This window comes from Dermacentor albipictus, chromosome 8 (genome assembly GCF_038994185.2).
Source record: "Dermacentor albipictus isolate Rhodes 1998 colony chromosome 8, USDA_Dalb.pri_finalv2, whole genome shotgun sequence".
Lineage (NCBI taxonomy): Eukaryota > Metazoa > Arthropoda > Arachnida > Ixodida > Ixodidae > Dermacentor > Dermacentor albipictus.
Genome location: NC_091828.1, coordinates 31,241,901 through 31,253,365, shown reverse-complemented (window position 1 = coordinate 31,253,365; position 11,465 = coordinate 31,241,901). Strand labels below are relative to the sequence as shown.

The window sequence follows — 11,465 nt, the reverse complement described above, 5'->3', positions numbered from 1 at the left end:
TCATTTTGAGAGCACGCTACCGTTGCTCTTGGGTCTAAAGCAATAAGGCATTGAAAACCCCGCTCAGCAGTTGTGGTTGTTTTCAACAGCTTCGCTGGGAATCCGCTTTTGCAGAGCCGAGAAAGCGAGTCCTTATGAACATTGCAGCTAATCTATGTTGATTATACTTCGTGGCCTATAATCTCGGCAATACTATTACCTAAACTAGCGATAAGGTTACTCTGTGGACTTAATCGCCATGTACAATTACTTGTTTATTTATGAAAATTGTTTGTAGCAAATGTGCACTATTTCTGTGCGTTGTACTGCTGCTAAAGGGTGAGATCCGGAACCTCAGTAGGGCACTCACTGCCATCTCTCCCTGCGTAATGATGAGATTTTATATAATTGCTGGTAAATTGCAATTTCAAATAAGCTTTCCTGCCCCTATGGACGAGAACCGGAACACTGTGCACCAAGATGTAAGCTATGCGGCGGGCCCCCATCTCACCGCCGACAAAGCCTGCAAGGAACGCTACCACATTCCATTCGTGGTGCGACGATGGTGATGGGTAAGAGCACGCTCAACGAGGAGCGGAGGCGACTGTACTACAATGACTAAGTCCGCCATTCGCTACCACCAACGACGACTACCCGCATCTCCCGGGAGGTTCCCTGGCCGCTGACAACAACCCATCTCCATACAGATCTATGGGCCGGTCCCGGAGCCGCTGCAGGTGGCCATCGATATCCCGGAGCCGAACCCGGGCCCGCCCCCGTGATGCACCTCGCGGCGCATCTCGCGGCCACTCCGGTTCTTTTTCCCTCGGCCCCTATTGATAGTGATGCTGCTTCTCGGGAGTCCCGACTAAGCGTCGCCTAGTCATAGAAATTCTGAAACAACAATGAAATCTAGGCTGGCTATTTTAAATATGAAAGGCTAGTGACGTCACTTCCCGCGTCGCAAGCTGTCGTTGCCCCGGCTGCTTACAAAACAGTAATCTTTACCGTGAAACGTATGCGGGGAGCCCATATACATACTTCGCACTATTATGAAGAGTGCTTCATCAACTTTGTTTTTCGGATGTCGTTTTGTGCATGTTCTTTATCGAAACGAATGCTGTTCTGTATGCTGCGTCATGATTAAAAAGAATATATGCCCTTTTCGCTTCACTTTGCTGAGTGCTTGAAGCTTGCTTGATCTACACTATAAAAAACAGTTTAGACCCTTTGGGGCTTATCTTGTCCCCAAACAATCATCGTCATATGCCTTGCTTGCATTTCCTCTCTAGAAAACTCGGTGTCGCTACTTTACTGTAGAGAATCCTGTGTCAAGCTGATAACGCGCAAGCCGTTCGTCACTAGGAAGTACCGGGCTGGCAGCGTTAAAGAAACGAAATTCTGGCAAGACAGATGACGATTATTGTTCGGGGACAAAATACCATCTAAAGTGTGGAAACTTTTTTTAGAGTGTACTTGGGGATTCGGCGAGGTATTGCACTACATCCGGGACCAGACCGTATTTTGGCCGATTGATAAAGACACGAAAAATGCTGACCAGCTAAGGCTAACTGTTGCCTTGTAAAGCATGACAGCAGATGTGTGCCACCTTCGAAAATTACAACATGGTTTCCAGCGAAGCCGTTTCTTTCGAACAGCTGGAATAAAAGTTGCAATTACTTGTAATTAAGTAGCATACTTTAAAAGGATGCCCGTATATTTACAAGACTGATCCGTTAGAAAATTTGCCCGCAAGTAATGATTTGGAAAACTTCTTGTCGGTTATAGAATAGAAAACGGAGGATGCCTAAACTTCGCGTTTAAGGGTGGTACGCGATAGCTTTGAGAGATCCGTGACGGCTTCCTACGCTTCCCTACAACTGTAGCTTATGTAACCGTAGTATTTACCTGGAAACGTTGGCGGCCAACTGTACGCTTGTAGTATTAGTGAAAGCTGCTGCAAGCGACCATATTGTAACCTGGTGGTGACGTCGAAGAACACAGTAGCAATACTGTGAACGACAAAGCAAAATTTTATTGGGCGAACCTGTGCCCACAAAACGGGCTACACTTATAGCACAACGATAGCGGCGAACACAGTCGGCGATCATCGAAAATCTGGGGTGCGATCGGAGATGGTTGTTCGGCGCGTTCGTTCGGTTACCGGCGCGCGCGATTGGCCTACTCCGCGCCGACGTCGGCAGCCGCGGGGCGCCTCCCCGTTTTTGGTGACGTCAAAATGACGATACGCTCCTGTCAATCATCCGCCCACCGAGCATTTCGTCCGAACGCGACGGGAGTTGAGAAGTTTGGAGCGATCATTGCTCGTTACGAGACCGGCTTGGCATGGCGTGGCTGACAGATTGGATTAGACCCAAAGGCGGCTTCGGCAGCTGACTAGCACGTTCGGATCCAATCCATAGTTTAATTCGAGAAAAATGGCGCTTGCGTTGGAAACTTCGGTTGTTGCGTTGGCGTTGCTTGAGGAGGAAGGAGAGCGGGTGGAGGTGCGAAATGCGTTCGAAGAGATGACAGAAGGCGAATTCCGGCGTCGTTATCGTTTCTCGAAAGAAAGGGTGCGTTGGTTGTGCGGCGAACTCGACCCCATCATCGGGTGCCAGCGAGCCAGCGGAATTTCTACGGAGCGGAAGGTGTTGTGCGCGCTGAGGTTTTTTGCAACGGGAAGCTTCCAGCGGGGCGTCGGCAGTGAAGAATTTATCGGCCTGTCGCAGTCGTCCGTCAGCGACACCATCCATGAAGTGGCAAACGCCATAACTGTCGTTGGCGGGCAAAAGCGGTGGGTGGACTTCCCCCAGACGACAGCCGCGAAGGCCAGAGCAAAGGCGGCGTTTGCGCGGCTCGGACGGATCCCCGGTGTGCTCGGCTGCGTCGATGGCACTCTCATCGCCATACAGCAGCCCCAAGGCCTGAGCCCCGGGGATACACAGAGCTACATGTCGAGGAAGGGATTCTACGCCATGAACACCATGATCGTAAGTATTATTCTTGCATTGTATCCTTAGTGATATATTTTTGTTCGTTTGTGTCGCAGTAATTTTCCATTTCACTCGGACTGTTGCAACAGAATGTAGTAGGAGCGGTATTCGCGATCTATCCACAACGGGAATTGATTCCTTTTGAGGGTACATCGCGATGGAACAGTGACGCAATCTTGCGGCGCGGGACACACTGCGGCTCAGCGGTCTCCACAGCGCATGAAATTGACGTTGCTCGATCGCGGGTACGCGAGTATCCCCGAAGCTTGATCCACGATTTCGATGGATTCAAAACGCCGCTCCTGCTGGATTATGCCGTAGTACTCGCTGTCCTGTGCTGCCGTCCTGCACACGTTTAATGATGGGCGCTACATCTTGCAATACATGTGCCATTTAATAGCACTAAAGGAGTTCTTTTATTCCGGTTTTGTGCCTGCAATTTTTCATGCTGGAGTTGTTGCGGGACATTAGCTGAAACACGTAACAGTAATGTGGGTAAACGCGGGGGTGCCAGCAATTTGTGACGTTCCGAGCAGTTAACCGGCGGGCTTGTCTGACAGGGCCCTGACGAAAACAAGTCCACGTGTTGAAACTTTAACTACGAAACGAACCATGTCCGACCGAGATTTTCTCATGGCAGTATTCGAGCAGTCTGTCACAGTGTGCGGATATTCAATTAGGTTCATATAAGAAAGTGCTTTAAAGGACTTGTACGACAACTGTTTGCACTAATTTTTAATCTGCAGACATGCGATGCAGACCTCTGGATTGAAGACATCAACCCCTGCTTCCCGGGGTCCTGCCATGATTCATGGGTGTGGCGTAGGAACCCTCTTCGTGCATACCTTGAAGCAGAACTGCGCCCTGGCGAATGTTTGCTTGGTAAGTGCTGCAAATGTGCGCCACAATGAAGTAGATATCGCTTAAACTGTCACCCTGCCCTTGCGCAGGAGACTCCGGCTATCCCTTGGAGCCGTGGCTCCTGACACCAGTGCCGGGGCATCCAGCTGGCAGCACCCCTGAGGGCCTCTACAACAAGGAGCACACCGCCATGCGCAATGTTGTGGAGAGGTGCATCGGAGTCCTAAAGAGCAGGTTCCGCTGCTTGCAGCATTACCGGACCCTGCTCTACAACCCCGATCGAGCAGCGACCATCATTGCCGCTTGTGCAGCTCTTCACAACATTGCCTTGGCGGCACGTGAGCCTGCCCCGGAAGAGGAGGACGACGACAGTGACGTTGCTCCAGCTGTCCAGCAGAATGCAGATCTGGTCGACCCGCCAGCACCACCCATGCGGGTCCCACAACCGCGGGAGCTGTACCTGAGGGGCCTGCAGCAGCGCAACCGTGTGGTGAACCTTTTCCAAGGACCACGCGGGGTGCATACTGACCACCTCCGGAGGGTACGCCGCCGCCTGCTGCGACCTCGTCGGCAGCAGCCAATGTAATGCTGCAACTGCTTGGTACGTTATTTTTTTTTTCCACAGGTCGGAAAAGAAAGTGAAACGAATGCTGTCGGTATGCCAAAGTTTACACACACACTAATGGCATGGGCTCATTAGCCACGGTGAATTTATTAGTCACTTATTATCAAGTCAACGTCAAGCAATACAATGCACTGTTTCCTCCCCAGAGCATCACGCTGCGACTCAGTTTACTATGTTCTCCAGTCTGGCGCAATATTTTTGGCATGATAACATCTTGTACATTAGCTACCCATCTCAATAAAACCATGTTCTTTTCATTAATGACCCTATGGCTGCACAAGCTTGTACACAATGCCATCCTGATGAACTGTGCATATTTTTTATGCATAAGATAAGAAGCATAACATAAGCATATATGGCATGTGCTTCTTTGTTGTCCTCTTTAGCACACAATAACTTGCTATCCTTCCTGTGAAGTATGTTGCCTAACACTTATGCACAAGCAGCGGCCTAACTGTGAATGGGACGCGGTGTCGGAGTTTGTCACCGAGCCAAAGTGACCACCCCACAAACTGGCGGGTAGTCCGAAAAAGCCTGTTTGAATCGGGACTGCAACGCCGGCAAGTCGGAATACTGAATCATGCTTTAAGAAATTAAATGCACGACATGAGCGCCATCTTAGAAATGAAATTGTATCAGAACTGCGCAATATAATATAGTTGAGTAAAAGAAAGTTGCCCTTACTGTAAGGTAAAAAGAAAAAAAAGAGTCATTTTCTAATATACGTACAGACGTTAAGAGGTGCCTGCCTCTCCTCTGCACAGACACATACACATAGCACAACAAAGTCGAAGCAATATACAAAAACGAACTCCCGCAAGTATTTCAGAAGTCGCGACACAAAACCTAGTGCACAGTCCAAGTTCTAAAGTGCCCTCATGTGGAATGCGATATTTTTGAAAGTATACAAAAAAGGCAACCTTTGGTGCTTGTTTAAACATATACACAACAACCTTCACTGCAGGTTTAAAACTATACACAACAACCTTCGCTGCAGGTTTAAAACTATACACAACAACCTTCGCTGCATGTTTAAAACTATACACAACAACCTTCGCTGCAGGTTTAAAACTATACACAACAACCTTCGCTGCAGGTTTAAAACTATACACAACACCTTTTGGTGCAGGTTTAAAACTATACACAACAGCCTTCGCTGCAGGTTTAAAACTATACACAACACCTTTTAGTGCAGGTTTAAAACTATACACAACAACCTTCGCTGCAGGTTGAAAACTATACACAACAACCTTCGCTGCAGGTTTAAAACTATACACAACAACCTTCGCTGCAGGTTTAAAACTATACACAACACCTTTCACTGCAGATTTTAAAAAATCTGCACTGCAGACTTAAAAAACAACTGCAACAGCCTTTGCTACAGATAAAAAAGAAAACTGCAGCAGCCTTTGCTGCAGATAAAAAAAAAAACTGCAGCAGTCTTTGCTGCAGATAAAAAAAACTGCAGCAGTCTTTGCTGCAGATAAAAAAAACTGCAGCAGTCTTTGCTGCAGATAAAAAAAAACTGCAGCAGTCTTTGCTGCAGATTAAAAAAAAAACTGCAGCAGTCTTTGCTGCAGATAAAAAAAAAACTGCAGCAGTCTTTGCTGCAGATAAAAAAAAAAACTGCAGCAGTCTTTGCTGCAGATAAAAAAAAAAACTGCAGCAGTCTTCGCTGCAGATAAAAAAAAACTGCAGCAGTCTTTGCTCCAGATAAACAAAACTGCAGCAGCCTTTGCTGCAGATAAAAAAAAATATAGCACAATTTTAAATTATTCTGCAGGCCGCCGCAGTGCCGCTGCAATGGCCCGTGAGAGCACCCCCACGCTGCGCAGCTCCTGCAGAGCCTGGCCCTGTTGCTGCAGGATGGCCTCCAGGGCTGTAGCCTGCCTCTCTGCAGCCTCCCTGTGGAGCCTGGCCTCTGCTGCCAGCTGTTCGAGGGCCACAGCCTGGCGGGTGGCCGCATCCCGGAGCTCTGCAATCAGCTGGAAACGAAGAAATATGTCGCCAATGTCACCTCGGAATTCTTCGCTACCGACACTTCGCTGGGAGCTTCTGTTTATGGAGTCTGAGCGTGCACAACACATCCTCTCCGCTGAAAATCCACTGACCCAGCGGCATCCGTCAATGGTGCCGAGTTCAGCGCACAACCAATTCCCGTTGTTCGGACAGACCATAGTGGTGTCAGAATTCATTTTCTGTCACCTCCTCAAACGCATCTCACACCTCCAAGCACCTCTTCGTAAGAAGAAACCAAACAGCCCTTTTCATGGCTACGCACCAGTTTGCCTGGCGGGCGATTGTGCAGTATCGGCGATTCTCTGTCCTGATACCCCTCCAGCATGCAAAACATACCCCAACCAATGATCGAATAAGGCGTGCATATGCAACGTTATAATTGCAAAAATGTACATTTGTACTTGGTGACTATGCTGAGGATTTAGTTCCTTACATACTTAGGTTTGGTTTTCTGTAGGAGTGTGCAAATAGTAAATGTTTGGTACGAATTAATTTTGAAGAAAATACCTAATAGAAAGACACTTCATCGAATATTGTAAAATAGCAAATATTCGTCCATAGATGTTCTTGTGTTCCATTTGCCCAGATTCACCATAATGTTTTTGTTTAATTTCAAGGCAGAATGGCTGTTTATTGCACTTCAATGTTATTGAAGAAAAATTCTCGGCTACATCCATTTGCATCCTATCTCTTTTTGAGATATATCCGCAGTGCACAGAAATAGTATCCACGAACCGTGTTGGTTTGCAGTTGCTGCTCGCTGCTCCGGGTATGCAGTTCCACTAGGCGTGGGAGTGCTTCTCGGGCACCCGCCGGCGGCGCTCGGCGGCGCCTTTGGCGTTGTGGTGCTGAAAGCATACAAGTTATGCTATTTTTTCACAGCAGAAGCCTATGTAACTCGTGTTTAAAAGGAATGACATGGTAAGAAGCATCACATGCCGATGGGTGATTCCATTAAACTTAATATTGGTACAGCTAACAGGACAAGGCAACTCCAACTTACGAGCTGGAGCACTCAGGCACTCCTGGGCCGCATCCTGCTCGGCCACACCACCGGCACCGCGTGCAACGCTCTGAAAAGCCCGTTCAAGTAAGACACTGCTTTATGCACACCGAGTGCAATAAACGAAAAAAAGAAATGTGATGTGTGCAAATTCACCTGCAAGCCACTGGTGCCGGGCGTCTCGCCAACCGAAACTGTAGGCTGGGCGGGCAATGGCTGGAAGGGCTGAGGGCGCCGGAAGTCCCCAGCGAGAGCTCGCGCCTGCAGGCTCTCATCTGGGGGGACCAACTGTAAGCATGTGTTGAGAATGTGTCACAAAACTTCTCTGCACGCATAGCGATGTTTGTGCCAGCAGCTACTAATCATGACTGATACGGTTCAATGTAGCGAGTCTGCACGTAATGGGGGCAGTGCGCAGCTAGATTTTTTTCTTTTCGAGGGGTGTTTGAAAACATAGCATGCTATCCACACAAAGACCTTCGAGAAGGGGGGGGGGGGGGGGGCGTGTTTGGTGCGCCAGCCACTGGCTATGGCCCTCAGTCGATGGTCTCAAACAGTTTCGAGCACGTAGGTTCCTCTAATATGCTTCAAAATTAACTTCACGGGCGTCCTTTCACCCCTGCAGATTCGACCGTTTCCGACAAAGTTCTAAGCAACACCGCCCTAGCGTGAACTTTTCCTAAACGTTTGTAGGCAAATGAACCCACTTTTTACCGTCTCGACGCGACACGCAAGCGGATATTTTCGACGCCTAACGTGAGCTACACACCGTGTCGCGACAAACGACACACCGTAATACGCTTTTTGTCACCGTAGGCCGCGTCGCATTGAACCTCGCTTGCCGAATTTCTGACGGTCACAAAGTGCTAGTTCAAAACGCTTAGGCGATAATAGTATTCTAAGCCAGTGCTTACCGCTTCCGACCACCCGTACACAGCGGCTCGCCCACCATCCACCCGCGCGGTTCCGGTTAGCTGCAGGATGCGGCCGTGGAACCCAGCAAGCTGACCGCCTCCGGTGCCCCTGCAAATAACAAACCGAGCGTATGAGACGACCGGCTGAAATTAATCCGCGCACACTCACCTTTGCTGCTGCCTGACAAGGGCCAGCGCCTGGTCCGCGTAGAATCCCTGCTTCCGCCAGAAGGCCTGCCACTGCTGCACGGTCTTGCGTGCAGGGCCTTCGGCATCCAGCAGCGCCTTCAGCTGGAGCCACAGCGCGTCCTTATCGGCCTTTGTGAACGTTGGCCCCAATGGGTACGACGGCGTCACGAGGGTGGGGTGCTCCTCCATAAAAGACAGGAGGAGCTCCTTCTGACGCGCCGAAACCCGGGGGCCGAGCGGCACGTTTCGGTGAGACGACATTTTGAAAAGTGCGCCGAGTAGACCGCTCTTTTTTTTTTCTTTTTCTCGCGCCGTGCGCAACACCACCTAGCGACCTTGCAGAAAAACTGATTCTAATAAATTGTAATAGTCGTACACATTACTATTTGAGAACGTGTTTAAGCTTGAGAATAAAAATACATATTTTTCATACAGACATTTGATTTATTAGAAAGCGAAAACCATTTCGGTTTATAGTGTATAGTCCCCAAACAGACGACAGACGAGGCAACGCAACGTCCGGGGAGTTCACCGCTTGCTGATTGGCTGCTCTCTCCGTCCCCTTGTCACAAATTTTGCATACTGCCAATTCGTGACGTTGCAGCAACTGAACAGAACGCGCAGCGAACAAAATATCTCCGATCGCGCCCCTGTTCAGCGGGTCAAGCACGTTCGCTTTTATACAGAATCGTCGAATGTTCCAGACTAATCGTTGGGACCCGCGTGCCTTCCACAAAGTTCTACACCATTCGCGTCAGGCGAATAAATCAGATAACACAAGGATCAGCGACAACAGACTGCGCATAGAAGCATCGATAACTTTCCAGAAACTTCGGATACGTGCAAGCGCGTCCCGCGCTGTGCGATAAGATTTGTTAGGCGGCGAAACGTGGTCGCCGGATAAATATAAGTACACGTGTCAATACCCACCTCTTAAAAAGCATAGTCCCGATGCTATAAAGAGAGCGAAACACAAAAGGACACTTACTAAACATAAGTAACAAAACAACGAAAACAAAGTCCAAAGGTCAGTTACGCGAAGTCCCAAAGTTCGTCAACGCTGGTAGTACGGCTTGAGTCGCACAACGTGGACAATTTCAGGTCGTGAGCGGCGCCGCTGTGACAGCGAAATGCCGTCTGGCACTACCTCATGGTCCAGTGCGCCAATACGTCGGATGACCTTGTAGGGTCCGAAATAGCGTCGCAGTAGTTTCTCACTGAGTCCTCGTCGGCGTATCGGGGTCCATACCCAAACACGGTCGCCGGGCTGGTACTCGACGAAGCGTCGTCGAAGGTTGTAGTGTGGGCTGTCGGTCCTTTGTTGGTTCTTGATCCGCAGGCAGGCGAGCTGTCGGGCTTCTTCGGCGCGCTGGAGATAGGTAGCGACGTCAATGGTCTCCTCGTCAGTGACGTGCGGCAGCATGGCGTTGAGCGTCGTCGTCGGGTTCCTGCCGTAGACCAGCTTGAACGGTGTGATCTGGGTTGTTTCTTGCACCGCCGTGTTGTAAGCGAATGTTACGTACGGCAGGACGGCATCCCAGGTCTTGTGTTCCACGTCGACGTTCATCGCTAGTATGTCGGCGAGGGTCTTATTCAGCCGCTACGTAAGACCGTTCGTCTGCGGGTGGTAGGCCGTTCTCCTCCTGTGCCTTGACTGACTGTATTTCAGAATGGCTTGGGTGAGCTCCGCTGTAAAGGCCGTTCCTCTGTCGGTGATGAGGACTTCTGGGGCGCCATGTCGAAGCAGGATGTTTTCGACAAAGAATTTCGCCACTTCGGCTGCGCTACCTTTCGGCAGTGCTTTAGTTTCAGCGAAGCGGGTGAGGTAGTCTGTCGCCATGACGATCCACTTATTTCCGGTTGTTGACGTCGGAAAGGGTCCCAGCAAGTCCATCCCGATCTGCTGGAATGGTCGGAAAGGAGGCTCGATTGGCTGTAGTAATCCGGCTGGCCTTGTCGCCGCGGTGTCTTGAATCGCTGACAATCTCGGCAAGTTCTGACATAACGGGCCACGTCGGCGGTCAGGCGCGGCCAATAATACTTTTCTTGTATCCTCGATAGTGTCCGGGAAAATCCGAGGTGTCCAGCTGTCGGATCGTCATGTAGGGCGTGCAATACTTCTGGACGAAGTCCTGACGGGACAACAAGAAGGAAGTTGGCGTGGACTGGTGAGAAGTTTTTCATGAGTAGATTGTTTTGAAGCGTGAAGGCAGATAATCCGCGCTTAAATGCCTTGGGGACAACGTCGGTGTGCCCTTCCAAATATTCGACGAGGCCTTTTAGCTCCGGGTCTGCCCGTTGCTGTTCAGTGAAGTCTTCCGCGCTTATCACTCCAAGGAAGGCGTCGTCATTCTCGTCGTCTTGCGGCGGCGGGTCAATGGGGGCGCGTGATAGGCAATCGGCATCGGAGTGTTTTCGTCCGGACTTGTAGGTTACAGTGATGTCGTATTCATGTAGTCTGAGGCTCCACCGTGCCAGCCGTCCTGAAGGGTCCTATATATTCGCTAGCCAACACAACGCGTGATGGTCACTGACGACTTTGAATGGACTGCCATAAAGATAACGGCGAAATTTAGCTGTAGCCCAAACGATGGCGAGGCTTTCCTTTTCGGTCGCAGAATAGTTGCCTTCCGCTTTTGACAGCGACCGGGTAGCGTAAGGTATCACCTGTTCGAATCCGTTTCTCCTCTGGACTAGAACGGCACCGAGGCCTAGGCTACTGGCGTCAGTATGGATTTCTGTATCGGCGTACTCGTCAAAGTGCGCAAGTACCGGCGGCGACTGCATGCGTCGTTTGAGTTCTTCAAATGCGTCGGCCTGCGGCGTTTCCCACTTGAACTCAACATCACACTTAGTTAGACGTGTCAACGGCTCGGCGA

General features: G+C 49.9%; 1 protein-coding gene across 1 annotated transcript; it reads left to right on the top strand.

Annotated features, from left to right (window-relative positions):
• The first annotated feature begins 2,417 nt into the window (after nucleotides 1-2,417).
• On the top strand, nucleotides 2,418-4,422 carry LOC135912808 (putative nuclease HARBI1). Its single transcript, XM_065445350.1, has 3 exons — nucleotides 2,418-2,972; nucleotides 3,722-3,857; nucleotides 3,926-4,422. The coding sequence occupies exons 1-3, from the start codon at nucleotides 2,418-2,420 to the stop codon at nucleotides 4,420-4,422; spliced, it is 1,188 nt and encodes a 395-aa protein (XP_065301422.1).
• Nucleotides 4,423-11,465: the final 7,043 nt, after the last annotated feature.